The 21805-nt window shown below is 32.8% G+C and overlaps 1 protein-coding gene across 2 annotated transcripts in view; it reads right to left on the reverse strand.

Moving 5' to 3' along the window:
- The window catches only part of LOC126733590 (protein retinal degeneration B), a 100257-nt gene that overhangs the window by 49208 nt on the left and 29244 nt on the right, over positions 1 to 21805 (reverse strand). Inside the window, exons 3-10 of one of the 2 annotated variants that reach the window (XM_050436938.1) lie at positions 19322 to 19483; positions 9829 to 10165; positions 9512 to 9769; positions 8236 to 8388; positions 7975 to 8167; positions 7774 to 7922; positions 1205 to 1285; positions 958 to 1149 (exon numbers count right to left, since the gene is read on the reverse strand). In XM_050436938.1, coding sequence (XP_050292895.1) covers positions 958 to 1149; positions 1205 to 1285; positions 7774 to 7922; positions 7975 to 8167; positions 8236 to 8388; positions 9512 to 9769; positions 9829 to 10165; positions 19322 to 19399 — 1441 coding nt within the window. In that variant the 5' untranslated portion in view covers positions 19400 to 19483. Of the gene's footprint in view, positions 1 to 957; positions 1150 to 1204; positions 1301 to 7773; positions 7923 to 7974; positions 8168 to 8235; positions 8389 to 9511; positions 9770 to 9828; positions 10166 to 19321; positions 19484 to 21805 lie in introns of both variants that reach the window. The other variant, XM_050436937.1, reaches the window with a different exon arrangement.

A 21805-nucleotide genomic window follows, 5' to 3' on the forward strand; every position in this document is an offset into this window, starting at 1 on the left:
TTTCCAGAATAGCCCCATTCTACGGTACAGAGAGAGACTGAATATCGCTTGCCACGGTCCCCGGGGAATCACAGAATTTTTATTACTCATATTTCGGTTATTCCCGGATCCCGATCTATACATCAAGAAAGCGGCGGCGCAGCGTTAGCCCACTCCGTACGGCACGATCGTCTTTCGTCCTTGCGCCTCGCGCCAGTAAAGCCAAGTAGAGCTGGGCGAATAGCGAATAAATGAGAGTATATAGAGTGAAAAAAAACCCCAATATTACCAAAATTACCGGTAATGTTACCTCGGTAATATTACCCTTTACATCACTAGGTATTTGTAATAATTGTATTATTATTTATTACAGTTCTTTTTATGCTATATTAAGTTATGTATATTTATGTAGGTACGTATGTTAAGTTAGTATCTGTAAGTGGTCTTGTAGCTGTTGATTACGTAAAATAAATAAATTATTATTATTATTATTTATTTTATGGAGATTGCTATGAGAAACTGCCTAAAATTTTCGGAAAATTAAAAAAAAAACTGCTAAAATAAAGAACTCTGGTATGGATTTTATTTTTTTGCACCAAAACGGTGCGTCGAACTACAAAAATGCAGGGGCTGTATTTTGTTAGAAATAAACAATATATTCAGAAAAAAAAATTCTTTCAAAAAAACAGTGGCGTACACAGTTACCTCACCACTTATCATTTAAAACCTAAAAAAATCATTTAAATCGCTTAATACGTTTTTAATACAGAGACAAAAAAACGATTTTTTTGAAAAATTTCAACACCCTGTATTTTGGAAACGAAGCACTTCCGACCATCAATGCCCTATCTCACACTACTTTTTTTATGGTTCTTGTATATACTGTAGCATTTTTGACTAGTTGAAAGGGGACATTCTGTATATACATACATAGATATAACCTGAGCTAATATAAGCGTGTTAAAAAGTAAGACTTACCTAAGACACTGCCAGCATGAAACGCTAAAATTAACACAGTAGTATTACAAGGAACATGAGTGCCGTTAGGAGAATCTGGCCTGGAGGCATCCGTCGAGTAAATTTTGCCCCTTTGCACCACTTTTCTGGGCCCTTTTTCGCTCGCTACTCTCTGTAGGTAAGTGGAACAGAAAATACTGTCGTCAGACTCATCTGAAAATAATTATTATAATCGTTTGATCTAATTTTTCTGATATGACTATCGAACCATTTTTATTTTCAATACGTGTGGGAGAAGTCGAATCGGCCTCCTCCTCCTCAGACAAGAGGTCCAAGGAGCTCCATTTAGCTAACGAAGACGAATCTAATAAAAATTAAAACAATTTTCCAACTTATAATAATATTTTAATAATTAAGATGATGTAACCGGAAGAAAGGAAATTGAACAAAAACTTACCATAACATACACAAAACACCTAACATATTTATTTATTTATTTATTATAAGAGCGTAGCTCCTATTATGGGGCTCTCCCGCAGTGGAGTTTTCGCACAAAATTCGGACCGGTCGGACAAAAGTGTTTATAACTTTGGTTGTATTTGGGTTAGAGAAACGATGTTTAGTTTTTTATAATCTAGAAATATGAGGCTTTAATTTGATTGTTTTCAAATTTTCATTTGTTTTTTTGTGTAGGACTAGGACGCCTTCAAACTCAAAAAAAAATTTTTCTTCGATTTTGGTCAAGGGAATTCGATACAGGTCGCAACGGTTCTTTGAATGTTATGAAATTTAACAGATCGATTAGAGTTAATGAGGACCTTATCTGTATAGTTTCTGGTTCTTCTCAGCACACGGGAAATATTTTTTTTTAACGCTCAAAGTTTCAGATATGTATGATATTCCAGCCCCTCTGACGGTTTAACGGTGTTTTTCCGAAAATAATGACTCACAGAAGATAGGTGCGCCTCATCGAGAACTACAATTTTTATAAAAGACTTTTTTTGAAAAAATGTTTTTTTTGGGAAAAAAATCAAAAAAACCTCAAAAAATTGTTTTTTTTTAGTTTTTTCTGTGTAAAATTTTTACAGCGCAAAATTTCAAAAAAATTCATTTGGATTAATTAAAACTGCATTCTCTTCGAATAAAACGGCGTATAAAGTTTAACCGTATCATTTATACAGGGTGAACTCTGCTCAATTGAAAATACCCTTTTTCACACTTTTTTTTTCCAGCCTTAATAACTTTTTAGCAGCACCCGCTAGAGCCAAATGGCTTATGGGCGCTTTTTAGCGTGTGATAAGCAGAATCTTTTGCAATTTCAACCGTACTTCTAAGTAAACCCGTTTTTGAGTTATGAAGTTTTTAAAATTTTTTGACTTTGGAAATTAATTGTGCGTACCCGGTATGTGATAGAAAAACCAAAACCAATCGAGCAGATACGCCATTAATTTTACTATGACATACTAAAAACGTCTAATGAACGGCAGTACAAATTATAACTTTTTGTTATTCTACATAATGGAGAGTTCTGGCCATGATTTGTTTTCCTCAATGGAATAAAAAATAATTCGCTCGATTTGAGAAATGTTAAATTTAAAAAGTGACAAAACAGGAGGAGTGTTCAGCTGACAATTCATTACTTTATATAAAAACGAAACATCAGTTATCAAACGTCTGTCGAGAAGTGAAATCACGCCAAAATGCTCTCCAATTGAATTGACATCTTGATATAAACAGAACAGAAATCTTTCCAATCGATCAATGTAAATTCCATACCTAGGGTTCCATATAATGCTTCCAAAGTTCAATTTGCCAAGAATAAATGTATTAAATAAACATTTATTAGCTCGAGAACTAGAATTTCACATTTACGAAACATATAACCCAACAATCTAAAAGATTCTGTTACTATTAGATCAATATGAATGTCAAATATCAGTTTAGAGTCCAATTTAATTCCCAAATCGCGTACGTAGTTCACTTTAGTTAAGCAAATATCATTAAATTTATATTGATAATTTATGTTATTTGTATTTCTTGAAAAGGTTATACTTTGCCATTTTTTAATGTTAAGAAAGAGACTATTTTTATCACAGTAGGCTCGTAGTCGATCCAGATCACTTTGGATTTTAAGGCAGTCGGCGATGTTAAATATCGTACGGTAGATTTTAAGGTCATCGGCGTATAATAGAAATTTAGTGTAACGTAAGCAAGATTTTATATTATTAATGTATATAACAAAAAACAGGGGTCCTAAATGAGCGCCCTGTGGAACCGCAGATGACTCAGATCAAAATCCTTGAAGTGAGACGTTGACATGGATCTTTTTTTAATATAAGATTTCACCAATCTTACTCTTGTCAAATGCTTTACTGAAGTCAGTGTAGATGGCATAGACCTGAGACCGGTTATCCATATGCCTATGAAGACACTCAAAAAGTGAAAACAAAAAGATTAGTGTCAATAGAGCTTCCCTTGTAAAATCTATTCTGCTCTACACCAATAATATTTTTTGAAAGATTGAAAAAGTTTTCGTAAATTAACCTTTCAAAAAGGTTAACCTCCTTTCAGTGGCGTGCAATGGCATTAAGAGTAGGGTAGGCACTAGGCAATAAGGTAGCATAATTTTTTTGAATGTACTTACCATTAGGAAATCGTCGAGAACAATCGTTTTCTTGATGAAGTGGAACATTGTCTTTATTTACACAAATTTATTTAAAAATGTCTGACTAACTGAGAAACAGAAACAATCATTTTTTATATATTAGTTCAATACGACGATTTTTCACCAAAAATGCATTGATCATCATGAAAAGTCGACTTACGTTTTAAATCTAGTAAGAGTTCTTTCTCCAAGAAAATTATTGATAAACTGCTAAGCCGTTCTTGTCCTTGAGTATTACGTAAATACGTGTGGATACGTTTTAATCCAGAGAATGAACGTTCTGCAGATGCCGAGCTAGCGGGTATTGTTACGATTAATTTTGCTAATTTGATTATTTGAGGGAACACTTCGCACATTTTTTTCCTAGCAAAAACGTATGACTTCATAAGCATTCATGCCTTTGAATTATGATGATGAATACAAAAAATTAAGCTCATTTTTCAATCTCTCAAAATCAAACTTTTGTCCGTATTTCAATTTTAATCCATTGAATATTTCATCTGGAAATTTATTTCTAAAAGTTTCGAAACAATCAGAATCCAAAAGACGGAAAAAACCTAATAGTCTAAGTTCCCTGTAGCCATCATCAATTTCGCTTTTGATGTTGTCAACTATTTCTCTGAAAATTCGCCTGTAATGCGTTTTAACATCATCCATATTTCGTTTTCTTCGAGGTTCGCCATAAGCATTCGCACATTTACTATATATTTTTTCGAATTCTATGAAGAAATTTTCCAGAAATGTTTTGAAACTCTCAATTTTTTTAATACAATAGCCAATATCAGATAGTTTCGACTGTATTATAATTGTACAGTAGGTACATCCGTCTGAACAAATATTTGATTGAAAAATTGAGTGTAAATAAATACATTCTAGCTGCCGACAGATTCTCTCCATCCCAGTTTGATTGATTTTCAAGCGTATCATTAAATAGGTTTTTCAAATTAAAAAGTTCACTGAAAATTACGTTTACAGTTCTGGAATTATAAGCCCATCGAGTCTGTACTAACCGTGGTAAATTTTTAGAACAAAATCGATTATAGAAATCAGAACATTTGGTACTCGTGTGGAAAAATGTGCCCAAATTTTTAATTGTTCCAAAAAAATGTTTGGTTTCCACTACTCTCTCGCAGGATTTCGACGAAACTAAATTTAAAATATGATTGATTACTGCATCATACGTATATCGCGACAGGACAAATTTCCCCACTTTTTGCTGAACCCCATTTTTACTAGACGATAAAACAGCTGGATCCGCTGTAAATTTGAGCTACTAGTTTATCAGTACATTTATAGTCATTCAAGATATCCGTAATTATTTTGGTTAGCGCTTCTGCAACTCGTTTTTTACTTACGTCGATAAATCCCATAAATCTATCAACTATGTTATTTGAGTCTGTAAAATATCTAAAAATTACACAAAGTTGTTCTTTGCCGCTTATATCTGGTGTCTCATCGATCATAATAACCACGACCTCTTTTTGGTTCAACTCATGTCGTATTTTTTCCTTGAGTACAAAAGCTATTGAAGAGATTAAATCTTTTTGTATTCGATTAGAAAATCCTGAAAAACATTTCTCTTTTCACTTTCATTGCATGCATGTAAATGATCTTCAAAAATCCCATCATATTTAGATATTTAGCTAGAAGTTGTATGCATTCTATAAAGTTGCGCCTGTTGGACGATTCAGTATTTTCTGTATGTCCGCGGAATGGCAGTTCTTGCTTTCCCAAAAAGCAAGCTATGTCAATAAGTCTTAGGTTACGATTTCTATCCACTTTAGAATTATGCCGCTCTATTTATTCTTTAAATTGACCAGAAAGGCTCACTTCTCTCCTATTTTGTTCAAAGTTACATAAAGAAAGGGCAGATTTTAGATGATTTTCGGATTGATCATGTTTTCTTGCAGCATTTGAGAAATTATTCAGGTCTGCGTAACCGGCATTAGTCCACACATTCTTTTCTTTTGAAAATAATAGACATGCCCAACAAAACAACTTATTAATATGTTTGCAACCTGTAAGCCATTTAAAAGGTTCATAAAACTTATTGTTAAAATACCTATTACAGTTTTTCTTTTGCTGAACAATTTTAAGTGAAGGGGTAGGCCGCCCTGCGGGTATCGCTCTATCTCTTTTTAACACACACCTTAATTTCGTTCGCTTGTCGCGTATAAGCGCTATAATAGGTGCTGCCTTCGCATCTCCATATATTTTTCATATCAAGGCAATGTCCACCTTACGAAGCCCGCATATGGGCCACCTACATGCAAGGGCAAGGGCGCTTAAAAGGAAGATTGCACTATTTTGGATTTCTGGAAATGTTTGCGTTTGCTTTATAATGCAAATGAAAATGATATTTGATATTTTTGATAAAAGGAAGAAGTGAATATTGTATTGTAATTTATTTCTCTAATTTTACAAATATTGCTAGGGTAGGCAATGCCTTTTTGCCTACATTGTTTGCACGCCACTGCCTCCTTTGTATATTGGGACAATCATCGAAGTTTTCCATTGCGCTGGGAATTCCCTTTCTTTTAATGAAAGAATATAAATATATGCAAGAGGATCGGCTATTAGACTTGCAGTATTTTTTAGAAAAATGGGAGCAATGGTATCGGAACCTGCACCTTTTTTGATATTTAAGGTTTTTAGAGCATTTAGAGCCTGGTGACTTGACAGAGTTAGACCATTAAGATCGATATTATTATCCGACCAAGCAACTTTCTTAAAGTCAAAATGACGTCCGTCCAATTCAAAAATTAGTTATGTCTTTACCTATGTTAGCTGTCTCGTTTTTACAGGTATTGAACTCACACATTGTTTTTTAATTGAAGCAAAACTCGAAAAGCGATTAACATTACTAGGATAATCTCCTTCTATAGTTTGAATGTAATTTTTAAAATCAGATTCTATAATTTTTTTTATTGTATTCTTAGTTGTTTAAACAAACCCTAATCATGAGGAGTTTTGTATACATATACGCCATTTTTTATGAACTTTGTTTTTTTCTTTAATTAATCTTATAGTATTAGAACGAAAAAATTAAGGAAAATACTTATTTTTTGAATATGTAGGTGCAAATTGACAATGACAAGGTAAAATTCATCAATACAGCTTTGTAAAGATTTGTCTTTAAACCTTATTTGCCAGTTCACTTCAGATAATTGACGCGTAATTTGCTTTCTTTAAATTATAATAAATGTTACTATAAAAAGTTAGTTTATTCTGAAGCCGGACATCGAACAAAAATTCAATGCCCGCATGAATGGGCTTATCAGGCACTAAAGAGCTTGTGCAATGAGAATATAATTGGAATATACCAGATCTAAAATTTTATTGTCGCTGTTAAACACTGTATTAGATTGCCTCATGTTGTGATATGCCAAATTCTGAAGCAAAGCAGGATATTGTTGCTCTATATTGTAGGGGTCTAAATAAAGATTGTTTGGCATTTGAAGCCACTTGGTAGATGAAAAGTTAAAATCATTGGACTCATTAGGCAACCTTAGGTCTACCAACTTTGAAGAAAATATAGCATAAGCCTCCCTCTTATTGGGAGGAAGATAAATACAAGATACAAATAAAGTTCTGTTACCTTCTAGCTTGGCAGTAATCCAGATATCCTCAGCGTCACTATGAAACTAAGGCATTAAAAATGCAATAGATTAATTTTTTGTCGCGATAAGCACCCCGGCTCCATCAAGTTTTTTACTGGCAGTAGATTCGCGATCCCCATATAATTTAAACAAAGTTTACAATAGAGTGGCACTATCTATGTACAAAGAACTTCAGACTTTTTTATTTCATTTTAGACCCTCAAATGATTGTTAGATTTCTGGAATGTATAAGGTGATTTGATTGTTTAGTTGAGTTCTTTGTACATAGATAGTGCCACTTTATTGTATAAGCTTTGTTTATTTATATGTTAGGTGTTTTGTGTATGTTATGGTAAGTTTTTGATGAATTTCGTTTCCTCGGGTTACATCATCTTAATTATTATGGGTCTGATGATGCTTTAGTCGGTCGAAACATATAACCTTTGTCGTTTTATTAAATGTTTCCATAATGCTGTAAATATTGTGTTTTTGCCTTTGATAAAAACGTACGACCAGCATCTTTGGGAAAATGGATGAATTTTTCGAGTTTTTATTAGTAAAATAAAAACATACCTTCACAGTCAAAAAACTCATCGTCACTAGCAGAATCCGAATCTCTGCTGAGCGTTTCGATTCTCCAATTGGCCACTTGGAGGTCGAAGCTTTTAACAGAGGCCGAGCTAGGTGAGTGGAGATTTCTCGGAGGTCTTTTGTCGTCACGCCTAAAAATGTACATCCAACATGAAGGAAAACTTCCACTTATTAATTAGGTACTTTGGTCTGACAGTATAAGTTTCCTCATCAGAATTTTCCGCATCCGAACTGTTATTGGTATGAATCTTTGGTATGACCGTGTTCTTTAACAACAACGGACTATCTTCAGTCACTTCGATGCTGCCCAACGTGGCGACCAAAGTTTTACCGGCGTCTTCTTTGGAGGAACTGTTGTTCATATTATCATCTTCATCTTTGTATAAAATATAATCAATTTAGTAATATTTATTAACTTCTAATTAAGGTGCTAAAGACTCTTACCGATTTCCTCATCTTCCACTTGCCCCATTTTTCTTTTAAGGGCCATCTGAGTTTGACGTTCGATTTCTCGAATGTCTTCCATTGTAAGTCCGTGCCATTCGTCTTGCCATGCCCATGCTTGCCTGTGTGCACGTAGCATAGTCTTACGGAGAGCTAGGAAGAAAATAAATACGTAACGGTATTCATTCGTGTTTAATATTTAACTAATATTGACGGGGACTTTTTTGCCTCAACTTTAACTCAGATCTTGGAAACAGAATCGCAGCTGCCCTGAGTAATTTACTTCGACCACGAAATCTACCAAGAAAAGTGAAACTTAAGATATACCGGATGTTAATTTGAAAAGGTACCACCCTCTATGTTTCTGCCCCTGTATAAAATCTTAAAATTTCCAAAAACACGTCAAGTTTTCGGTTTCAATAGACTAAAGATTCGAAGGTATGTATTATTATTATATCCATACTATAAATAATTAAGGCAGGAATTTTTGTTTTTATCAATAATAGGTAACACATATGAATTTACCAAGGAGTCAAGTATTGATGCATTTGGAGAAATGATCAGTTATTGAAGCTAAATGTATAATTATTGCTGCGAGACATTTTTTACCACAGGAAGAGCTACGGTTAATTTGTTAAGACCCATGAGAACCAAACATCATACAATCGAGTTTTTAGTTTTACAATTCAGTAATGTTTTCACACCTTTTACAACCTTGGAGAAACCAAGTGATTTCGCCGTTACTTGCTTAGAGTCTAATGAGACAGATTCAGCTGATGGACATCCTTAAATAATGATAGCTAAATATTGGTTACCGTGCACTCAACCTCGAAACTCAATTTCGCGTTTTTTCGAGTTACGCCACTTCGTGATATTGACGACGGTATGTCCAAAGGGACAAACGTTTGTGGACAATAACAAGGCATTTGTGCGCAACAACCACTGAAAATCAAAACCAGACTATTCACTTTTGTCGTAGTTAAAATACTTTGGACATATTGCCAGTGATCAGAGGTAATGGAGAAGCTGATCACACGTAAAAAAAGACCGAGAGAATTTTTACCAAGACAGAACAAATGAAAAATCCGCAATGCAATACGATATATCACGCCCTAGATAGAGAATCCTGGAGGCAAATGATAGGCTTACTAGATGATGCCACCACACTCCTTCCAGTGATTTACGGACAACAAACGAACGTTAATAAATATTAATATTAACGATTATGAACATTTATGATAATAACACAGGTGAGGTAATATTTAAAGAACCTTACCGACATCGTGAATAAACTTTTCAATCTTCGTTTGCATGCCCCAATACCGGAACTCGACCCTGCACAATTTATAGGCGCACATCATAGATTTTCCCGATGCCGTGGGCTGACTTTTCCCTTCCACCTCCCGCCAGTACTCGTCAACCCAATTTTCACTAAGCGGACCACGTCCCGATTTTTCCGATGTGTAGATTAGCGGGTCTTCGTCTTTCACATAGTCCGCCCCATACAGTTGATCCTTCACGAAGTCGATAACATCTGAAAAACCATATACATATGTAACCGCGATTTATTATTATTACGAGTTATCGACTTACCGACAATTCGATTTCTCAAATCGCTCCCGGCCAACTTAAAAACGTTATCCTGATGCCCGTTATCCGGAAAATAGTAAGTTTCGATTTCCAGATAAAATTTTTCCACGAAGGGGCAGGTGTATCTGGTTTTCGTATAGGGATAAGCGTTCCAGGCCTCCTCCTCTACCATCAGGGCAGTTTTCGGCAGGATGCTTTTGATCCAGCCCGGTAGATGGCTGCCCACGTGGTAGATTTTCTTCGTATATTGCCCCTTACCTCCCGGACCATCGTCGTACGGTTCGTTTATGAGAATTTCTACTCCGCTACCTTGACCGCTGCTCTCCTCTCGGCTTTTTTTCTGTTTAATATTTTAAATTCGTAAGCCTTAAGTAATAGAACAACACACTTTGGAAATTAATTCTTAAATTAATTTATGAAATTAATAGTCCAAGAATTTCAGTTTTTTAAGTACTATTCAAAACCAATTTTAGTTTTTAGCAAGGATTTGACACGTGACAATATATATTTAAAAAAAAATGGATTTATGGTGACTTTTGAAAAAACACGAATTCTCGCACTTGTTTTGGAGTGAGTGCCTCTAGCGCCATCTAAGAACATTGAAAACACTAGCATCAATCCTTGGCTTGCACCAATCTGGAAAGAATGTCAGATTTACAAATATTGCTGACATTATCTCTTTGAAAACGTTAAGAAAACTCCATTCTTCGTTGATTTTCTAGAAGTGTATTGCAGGGATCTTTTTTGATTTCCTTAACATGTAGTCTTATTTTTTCAGTGCCATGTGGACAGTGTTCAAATTTGTTTTTCTTTCTTTAAGTCCTTATACCTAGTAACGACCTTAAATTCCCCAAGTTTTACATATGTTTTCAGGAAATGTTCAACTTCTCGGTCTGTGAGAGGATTTTCTAAAAAATAAATATATTTGTGAGAAACACTTCACATCGAACGATTATAAGCCATAGAAAAACAATTACTTAAAAGATAATGCGGTTCCTATGCACTTTAAATGTTTTTTAATGTCTTGGATTGAGCGCATTATCTACACAGGGGGGATATTTTCTTGATAAATATGCTGAGTATTCCATGTTGCCAGTGATTACTCAATTTTAACAGAAGAAAATAAAGTGATATAATAAATTATTGCAATTAACTGAATTGTATTCGTTATTATCAAGCAAAAGAAAGAGTGAAATTCGTTTAATAACAAAATGGCTAATAGTAATTAATATTTTTAATTTAGACTCCTTAAATCAACAAATTTCTACCTAGAACGCAACGCTGTAAATTTAGTCCAGAAATATTCTCTGGACTATTCTTTTACTGGACTTATAAATAATATAAATATTCTCTGGTATTTGGCAACTTGCGTTCGTGATTTACGTTTGGATGGTGTACCTTTGGTATAGTATTAGTACTAAAAGGATATTTGAATGAGTTCAGTGCGTTTTTTTAAATATTAATAAAACTAAAAACCTTCTTTACAAAACAATACAACGCCACTGGCTTTTCTTAAAATAAAAATTATTTTTAAAATCCTCAATCACTTTTTAGCAAATTTGATTTCTCGGTTTTTTTTCGTCCGACGCATGGTTTTTGCTTAAAAAAATAAAAACAATTTCACTGATTTTTTTTTTAAACTTTAACACCCCTTAACACCCTGTATCCCAAAACTTAAGACGTTTAGGACATATGTTCATAGAAACTTTTTTTCTTAAAATGGGTCCAGGAATCACCCCCTTAAATATTAGCACGTCTTTAAGAAACACGCTGTTATATTGGGAAAAAAGAAATTCAAATCGTTCCTTTCATAGTTAGTTGTCATCTTTATGATTTATAATATTATAAAAAATAAACACCATATTTGTGAAGTACCTATTGAGTATCGGATACCAAAATTAAAGAAAATGTGTAATTATATAGCGTGAGTCATTAATGTTCAACGAAAATTTAAGGGAGCATTCCTTGGGTCAAAATATAGAAAAAAATTATAAACCTATAAACCTTCGTTACTTCCTATAAACCTATGTAAAATGTTTATTTCAATGTTTACTTGTAATAAGAGTTTTCTTTTTAATAAGTTTTTTATTCATTATTTTAAATTTGATATTAAATATCATGTCTTGATGGTGCAATAAAATATATTTAAGGTTTGCGTGATTTACAATAGAGAAAAATTCCAGCGTGATCTACTTTAGAAGTGAACATTTGCAAATGCTATTTGATGCTATCTGGTCTTATAGAGAAAATTAAACTGGTAAGACAGTCAGTGGCGGCGGAAGCATATGTGGGCAAGATACGTTTTGCGAGGCCCTCTGCTTGGATGCTATATCAGCCTCGATAGACAAAACAATAACAATAATTCTTAATAAGTTTTAATTTTGAGAAGCTCCTTTCAGCGGAGGCTGTACTAATTGGTATATTTCTTTTAAGTTATTATCTGTAATAATATATTGAAGCAACTGTTTCACATCTGTTATGAAGTTATGTAGATTAGACACCCACTCGTAGGACTGTGTAAATCTTGACATTTTTTTAAATATTTGTTCGTGTGGAATATTTTTTAATGTATTTATATCATACAGAAAACTGAAATTTTCATGATGTTGATTTAAAGCCATAAATCTCAAATCCATATTAGTAATAATTGAATTAAGCATAGTGTTAAAAAAATTTGCTTCATACCGGCTTTTGGGAGACTGTATAGGTTGTCCTCGTCTTCATAATCAAAAACCCTTTTCTTTTTGGCTACTCTTTTATTTTTAGCATTTTTCAAATCTAGTTTGCCGATATTCTTTGATCCAGTCACAAAATTTATGTAAATGTTCAAGGGCAATGCTTAAATGGACTTGCACAAATTGCCATAGTTTGCTTATTACATTAACACGCGATAACAATTCATACATGTAAAGATATTATAAATTCTAAACTGAGCATTTCGTTAAATTGAATCACAATCATTGAGGGTATGTCTGATTGATCTGTTTGATTTTTCAAACTTTCTATGCATCCCACGACATCATCAAATTGAAATAGTATGGACTTAACTGCCTCGATTCTACTTTCCCACCTGTTGTCTGATAAAGGCTTCATAGTAAGTTTAAATTTATCTCTAACCAATTCTCAGCGTTTGCTGGAACCTGAAAAAAGCAAATACATTTTTTGGATAAAACCAAGATGCCACCGAAGAATTAGCGGCGTCTACCAACAGCAGATTCCAGCTATGACAACCGCAAGGTGTGAAAAATGCTCTGGGATTTATTTTTAATATTCGAGTTTTGACTCCACTATTTATGCCTACCATATTTGCGCCATTGTCGTATCCTTGGCCACGACAGTTTTGAATATTTTAGTCATTATTTTCTAGCTTTCCTAGTATTGCATTATTTAAATATTCTCCTGTTGTCTCACATACAGCAAGAAATCCAATAAAGTGCTCTTATATTATGCCCGTTGCTGTGTTACAAAATCTTAAGCTCTCAGCCATTTGTTCCACTTTACTAAAGTCTCTAGTGCAGTCAAGAAAAAAAGAATAATATTTGGCCACTTTTACTCTGCGAATAACTTCACCAATGACCGTTTTTGACATCAATGTGATCAATTCATTTTGTATATCGTGTCTTAAATAATGATGCTTAAGTTGTTTGTCAGTAATACGTCTCATATATTCTCGTAAAGGAGGATTAAATTTTGATATTAATTTAAATAAATCAATGAACTTCACAATTCCTAGTGTCACCGTCTTTATAGGTTCTCTGTGACCTCTAAATGCGAGATTATGAGAGGCTAAGAAGTTAATATTATCGATTAATCTCTCAAACAAATTATACCAATGTTTTTGAGATTCACTAATTAGCCTTTCGTTTTCTTTGTCAATTTGTTTTTCCGTGTTTTATGGCTTCTCTAATGTTATCCATTGGAACATCAGTGCCATATGTTCTTTGATATTTTTATGTCTTTGTAAAATACTGCTTAAATGTTTCCAGTCACAGCATCCTCCCTGTACCGTCCGAGTTTTGTGAATTACCAAAAAGTCTACATGGAAAACAAAATACTTTATTTTTAGAATATGAATAAACTAACCAGCGTCGATGTTGAATTTTACCATTATTTAGTTTTCTAGAGAAATGAAAATTTGAAAAGGGCCTAAGGTCTCACATATTTGGGATAATCTTTATCGCCATTATTTAATTGTTGTGAGGGGCCATCGACTACATTCCTGGATCAAAAACATCAAATACTTGTTTAATTGCGTCACGCGGATCGCTACTAATTGGTGAAGAACAAATTTTCATTTCTTTTTCGTGATCTAGAATCTTTATATTGCTCTCGGGCAACACAGGAAGTTCGTCGACGGAATCTGATTCCTTAGATATTGATTTTGTATCTATTTCCGGCTGTCGTTCGGTATCAGTATTCAGTGGTTCTACATTAGTGCTTCCCAAATTGACAGGAATCTCAAACCTGGTTGAATGTATTTTAGAAGTCGACGCAATCATTAGTAATAAGTAAAAAAAAATAATAAAAATACGAACGTGATTTGGCACTTTTTATTGACTTTTTAAATTGCACTTGAAATAGCTTGGAAATTGTTGAGTGACGTTAGGTCATCGATTTCTAACGGTTGGTCATTCGTGATTAATCGATTAATACATCCTAAACCTTATTTTGTAATTTTTCCAATAGTTTTTATTTTTTTACAACAAAACTATGAATGACCAAACGAAGAAAATAAATGACCAATTCTCCTCAGGTAATTCTACATCGATTTAAAAAAAAAACTTGATTTGAAGAAAGTGGGAGGCTAACTTTGTTAAATTATTTCTCAAAAATTGAATTGTCTATAAAAAAAAAACTTGTAATGACCTAACGAAATCTCAAAGTGACCTTTCATGACCTAACGATTGCAATTTTTTTTGTAATTATTTGCGAAAAGTGGGGGCTAACTTTATGGAGCCGACTGCGAGGTCGCCCACGTCCTATACGTCGCCTCTGAAGACAGTTGGGCGCCAGAATTGCTTTTCATTCAATTTACAATCAAATGCTGTAGAACGTTTAGTATTGTAGAAAAAAGCCTGATTTTTCTTGCCACCTTAGTACAAACCGCGTAGACAAAAACCTTTGTTGCAGATTTTTCACAGTTGGAGAAGAAATTTGGAGAAGAAAGAGCAAAATCCTTTGGCATAACTCTGGACAGTTATATAGAGCAGATATCCTTTAAATTTCTCGACTCTAGGTTCTCTTGTTTAAGGACTTGACCAAATGTCTGCAAACGCCTTCTTATCTACAATACATTTTTTTTACTCATTTTTGATATGGCTCTATTAAGGTATTATTGAGAAAAAATAAATACGTAAATTATTCCCCTAGTTTTTGTACTATTTTATTCGTATTTTGTAGTTAAAACTTGATTAGCTATATTAGATATTTGCTTCTATAGTGTCCAGTTTTTAAGTAGTTCATCTTGCTTAAGGGCCCCATTTAGGTTATATTATTGTAAATCCCTGTATTTTACATTTTCTAGAATTTCTATACTTGCTCGCTTTGACTCTTAGTATTCTCTTGAAATTATTGGTCTCTTTCGGCAAAAATAATGAAGAAAATTCTAAATTATTCCAGGGGACTTTGAAAAGGACATATTATACATAAATAAACGTTTATTATGCAACAACAAAATATTACATAAAAGGTAACATTCACATAATGTGTTCTTCCATGCTACCTAAAAAATACAGTATTAGTGGGCATATTACTGACGTATTTGGTTTAAAACAACTTATCTCAGAGCCCACAAAAATAAATAATTATAGCTCATCTACCATTGATTTAATATTTTATAATCAGGATAACGTCATAGATATACAGATATCTGATCATGACCTAATCTTTTGCAATATTCAAACAAAAAAGAAAAATATAAAACCATTATATAGTTTTAAATGTAGATGTCTTAACATAATTAATAAAGAACTCTTTCATCGCGACCTCGAAAACATTTCCTGGAACATTTTTTATGAATTAAATAAGGCCAATGAAAAAGTACATTTTCTAACTTCAAGTTTATTAAGATTGTTTGACAAACATGCCCCTCTCGTCAGTGTCAATGGCAAAACCAAACCATACTCACCATGGATTACAGATAATATTCGTCTTATGATAAAATTTCGCAATAAAGCACTTAATAGATTCCGAGCCACTAAAAACTCCAATCACTGGGTTTACTATAAAGAACTTCGTAATTTTACCACATCGGCCATAAGAGCTAAAAGAAAAGCTTATCTGAATACCGTCTTTAAGCAATGTACCACTAAGCAGAAATGAACAAGAACTTAAAAAAATAAACATAATAAAAAATAGATCCAACCACATTCCAGAACATCTGTCCAACGTTCATGAATTAAATAATTATATTTCGTCGATGAATACCAATAATCAAAATATACATAATGAAACATTATTATCCTATCTAAATAACAAGCTCAATATTACAAATTCATTTTCTTTTATTTCTGTGGCAGATAGCGATATATTAAAAGTAGTTTATAACCTAAAGTCAAATGCAATTGCCCAAGATAAATTTAATTTAATTCTTATTTTATACGGTTGTCCATTTGTAATTCCTCGTATTAGACATTTTGTAAACTTTTGCTTGAGATCAGGTACATTTCCTGATTCATGGAAGCAAGCCAAAGTCAGTCCATTGTGCAAATGTAACAACCCTAAGGAATTTAGCGACCTTCGATCAATCTCTATCCTTCCTTGCTTATCCAAGATTTTAGAAAAAGTAATGAAGACTCAGATTGGCACTTTTGTAAATCCTAACAATATTTTACCCGTTAAGCAATATTTATATGAAAAATCGGCAAATATGCAGCTTAAACTTAATCCAGCCAAATCCGTAGCAATTGTCTTTGCCAGTGACATTCACCGAACGAATATAGTAGTTAATGATCTACACTTAAAAAATAGGAAATGAAGAGATAACAATTAAAGATAGTGCAAAAAACTTGGGTCTAATTATAGATCATAAATTACGATTTAAAGAACACATCACTACAAAACTTAAAATAGCCTATGTAACCCTAAAAATGCTTTATCCACACAGACATTATTTAAATCAAACAACAAAAAAAACATTATGCGAATCCATAGTCTTATCTCACTTTAACTTTTGACTCAATTTATGGCCCATGCTTTGATAATAAAACAAAACGTCGAATTCAAGTCATTCAAAACTCCTGTCTAAGATTTATTCTTGGTATACGAAGACGCAACAGCATTACTTATAAGCTTAAAGATGTAAAATTGTTAGATATGGCAACAAGTAGAGAGCTACATTCAGTTTCTTTTTATTATAACATTTTAAAAAATCGCACCCCTCACTACCTCTTTAATAAAATTAAACTAAGAACTTTAGCACATCATGTAAACCTAAGACAAAGATATCTTGTTGACATTTCAAGACATCGTTAGGAAATTCTTTAAATCATCTTTTTCCTATAATGCTGCCAAGCTAATAAATGACTATGCATAAAATTAGTGATTTAACATTGTCAGTCCGCTCATTTAGAAATTCAATTTGGAAAAGAACGTTTGTTTAATATGTAACCTATTTAATTATACAATATGTGACGTAACGCTGCATTTGTAGTGTCTTCTCTTCTTTTCTCTTATTTACGCCTTCTTTTCTTTCGATCTCTCTTACTGTTCTCTCTCTCTCTCTCTTTCTCCCTCTTTATTTTGTAAATATATTCCTTTATATATAATTATAAACAAAAAAATAAATAAATGAACAGTTTATTTCGCGGCTTTAACAGCCCCTACGTAATTGTTAGCATGGTGAAAATTAGGCCATTTAATCCCGCACAATTATATTATTATTATTTCTTTTACAGCAATGTAAATATTGAATTGTTAATGTGTATTGGGAAATAATAAACGTTATTATTATTATTATTATTTTTATTCTTTTCTGCTTTAGAAGTGAACATTTGCAAATGCTGATTGATGGTATCTGGTCTTAGAGAAAATTAAACGGGTAAGACAGTTGGGCGCCAAAATTGACTTTTATTGCTGATTTTTCTTGCCGCCTTAGTGCAAACCGCGTAGACAAAGACCTTTGTTCTAGATTTTTCACAGTTAGAGAAGGAATTTTGCAAAATCCTTTGGCATAGTTCTGGACAGTTATGTAGAGTAGCTATCCTTTAAATTTCACGACTCTAGGTTATCTTGTTTAATGGCATCACTAATTTTCCGATGAACAAATGTTCACAAACGCCTTTCTACATTATATTTTTTTTACTTATTTTTGATATGGCTCTATTAAGGTATTATTGAGAAAAAATAAATACGTAAATTATTCCCCTAGTTTTTGTACTATTTTATTCGTATTTTGTAGTTAAAACTTGATTAGCTATATTAGATATTTGCTTCTATAGTGTCCAGTTTTTAAGTAGTTCATCTTGCTTAAGGGCCCCATTTAGGTTATATTATTGTAAATCCCTGTATTTTACATTTTCTAGAATTTCTATACTTGCTCGCTTTGACTCTTAGTATTCTCTTGAAATTATTGGTCTCTTTCGGCAAAAATAATGAAGAAAATTCTAAATTATTCCAGGGGACTTTAAAAAGGACATATTATACATAAATAAACGTTTATTATGCAACAACAAAATATTACATAAAAGGTAACATTCACATAATGTGTTCTTCCATGCTACCTAAAAAATACAGTATTAGTGGGCAGTTTCAATACTAAACTCGTTTCTTAAAATAATTACTTAACATTACAATAAAGGCATAAGTGAAAAGCGAGCATGATCTTATTAAGTTGTATACTTCAGATTTTAACAAAAATACACCCTGGTAGGCAAATGAGTTTTTAAAACCTTCAGTTCTATGCACTGGTATTTGAAATCTTATAATATTTCTTAGGCGGTGACTATGTAAATCTTCTCTTGCTGTGAAATAATCTCAAAGATATTTAGGATACCTCAACTTGTAAACTCTATAAACAAACTGACCAAAATGTAAAGCTACTCTCCTTTCACATTTAAGTATTTTTTTGTTAACATATGTTGGTGTTATGTGATCAAATTTTTGTATGTTGAAAACAAATCTCATAACATAACATAACAATCATAGCGTTTTGAGCTAAATGAATTTTGTTCTTCATTACAAGAGTGAGGTAATTGTAAAAAACAACATTGCAGTAATCTAGCTGCGGCCAAACAAGAGCCTCCACAAGCATTAATTTGATATTTTTTGGCAAATAATATTTACTATTATTCAGTTTTAATTGTTTAGTCAGTTTTTACCTTGGAAATACTTAAACGACAGTCAACGCGAGTTAGGTTAGAGTTTTTGACGTTGCCAATAATAAAAGTGTGTTCCTGAATTTCGTCACAGTATGCATGACTTTATGTATGAAGTTAGTTCAACTATTTAAGACTTACTCCGTATAAAAAAATGGTGGATTCTTAAAGAAAATACTTACAGCTATCATATACAGCTGGGCAATCCGGTACTCCTCTACCGTGAGGGGCAGGGGAATGCGGTACTCTTTGATCAACATGACGAGGGGCCCCGGGCCGGCCGCTTACGCATGCGCCAGGCCAGGGCCCGTTTACGTTCTCGGAACTGATGGATTTAAGGTTTTCTGAAACAAGAAATTTAGGCACATATTGCGTTATATGTCAAGAGTAATATGCGGATATATGGGCATTAAATATTCATTAAGTCGTTCAAAGTGATGTTTAATCGCTAAACTAAACATCAATTGCTATCTAATCTGGTGGACTAATATTTTTATGGCGAACAGCAAACATATAATACGCGTTAATTAAGCTAATAGAGCATAAACGTGGATGTTTTGAAAAAAAGGTGTTGAATATCTTTTTTTTTCTTTGGTGTCTTACTTTTCTGCGATTTAACTATTTTTTACTTAATATGGGCATTAAACAGAGTTAATCGTGGATTTCTCATAAGACATTAAAGATCTGAGTAATACAGAGATATTCCTGTTTTTTTCAAACCTTGATCAGTCAAATCTAAGTAAACCTAACTGCAGAATCAAGAATTTTCACAATAAACTTAGGACTTTGTGGTTTCTTACGCTTTCTTCTATAACACCTTCGGAAATTTCGTCATACTTTAACTTATTCATCAATAGAGGATTCGAGGGTTCATTCACTTATCCAATCATCATCCTAATTGACTACTAAATATTTCAATTGAAAATAATGACAATATTTTAAGTAAACATGAATATGTGTATGCTATTAATTCAGATCTTTATATCTCTAAAAAAAAAGGTTTAAAAGTAAACAGCGTCCTATAATAAATTTCTGATCAAAAATCCTTTGTGAGTATGACAAGCGTTACAGAAATAGCCTTTGATTATCCAACCGTTCATCAATATAAATTGGAAAAACGGAAAAATAGTCCAAAAGAGAAATAACTTTGCGAGCAAAACGGGTATCCTCGTAAGCATAGAATTGCATCGCTTTTATGAGTAACGTAAAGTGCCACTTTCAAAGGGAAAATGAGAAAAACAAATCGTTCAACGGATATTCGACAAAATATTTATGAAACGTCATTTTTTTGTTAGTTACATGTGTTCTATTTCTACGATAGCGCGGAATATAAATCAGACGGTTTGCTAGTGTGTTTGGATCGATTAAATTTATTGGTTGTTAAGTAAATATATATGGATGCGTGTATTTTTGGAAATAGAGGCATGCTTTCAAGAGCATCTCATATTCTAATAATTTTTATTTATTGGTATTTATTTATTGTACTTTTTTTTAAATATTTTACTAGAAAATGAATAAATCCTATTACAAAGTACAGAGTACAGCAATAAAATAAATTATACTTAAGTCTTTACAAGTTTACCAAGGTTTTTTAGCTAATATTATGAATACCTATTATACTATCTTGAACTGCATTGTAAATCCTACACTTCATATTAAATAGTGGTGATCCCAACTGACGCACTGTGTTTTGTATTATAGGGAAATGAGGACAAAATTTATTGCCTTAAGACTGTATTTATTTTAATTTTAAAATGACTTTTATCGTAACTATACACTTTTGTCAAGAACTAGAAAGCGATACTAGAGCGAACTAGAAAGAAATCTTTTATATTGCGAAACTGGTATTAAACATATTTATAGTGGTATCAAAAGTACAAAATTAATAATTAAATATAATATACAGGGTGTCCCAAAATTAGTGGACGAAACGCGAACCCTGTATTCTTTGGTCAAAAATAACCTCACTTTTTCCTATAAACATATATCGGCAAACGCCCCCAAGGGAGCTACTCCCTTTTTAAAGGGGGCACCTGAAGATGGTTTTTTCCACTTATTTTCGAAACGGGTAAATATAAAAATTTTAAATTTTGGTATTCTCCCAATTTTGATATGCTGAATTTAGTTGTCATTTCATAATTTTCATTATTTAGTCAGGTGCGTATTATTTAGGGGGTGAGCCTAAAAAAATACCTAAAAAAAAGTTGTGTGCAAAGTTTTTGTTTTTTTTTTCTTTAAATTTTAAAAATTTGAAGCTTTTTACGTAAAAAAGTACCTCTTGGTCATATATATTATTCTAGAGGCATCCGTTGAGTTCTGATTGCATTTGAAATAAACTGTTATCAAGTCGGGGGAGTTTAATTTTTGTAACGTTTTTTTCAGATTGATCGGCGTTGCCATTCGCCTAAAACGTCTAATAGGCCATCTACCGTGAATCACCCTGTATATTAATGCGACTCAATATATGTAAAAACGCTGAGACAAACTTATTTCGACTTATCTAATCTGTCAATTCCTGCTAATTCTGAATCATTTGTTAAATTAATTATAGGTACTTATATTTAAAATTTGAAAAATAAGTTATTTTAAAATTACTCGAAAACAAATGGAGATATCGAAACGCGGTTTTCACTGGTTTGTTAGTATGTTTTAAGTCTTCGAAACCG

The sequence above is a fragment of the Anthonomus grandis genome, chromosome 2, assembly GCF_022605725.1.
Source record: "Anthonomus grandis grandis chromosome 2, icAntGran1.3, whole genome shotgun sequence".
In the NCBI taxonomy this organism is placed as follows: Eukaryota; Metazoa; Arthropoda; class Insecta; order Coleoptera; family Curculionidae; genus Anthonomus; species Anthonomus grandis.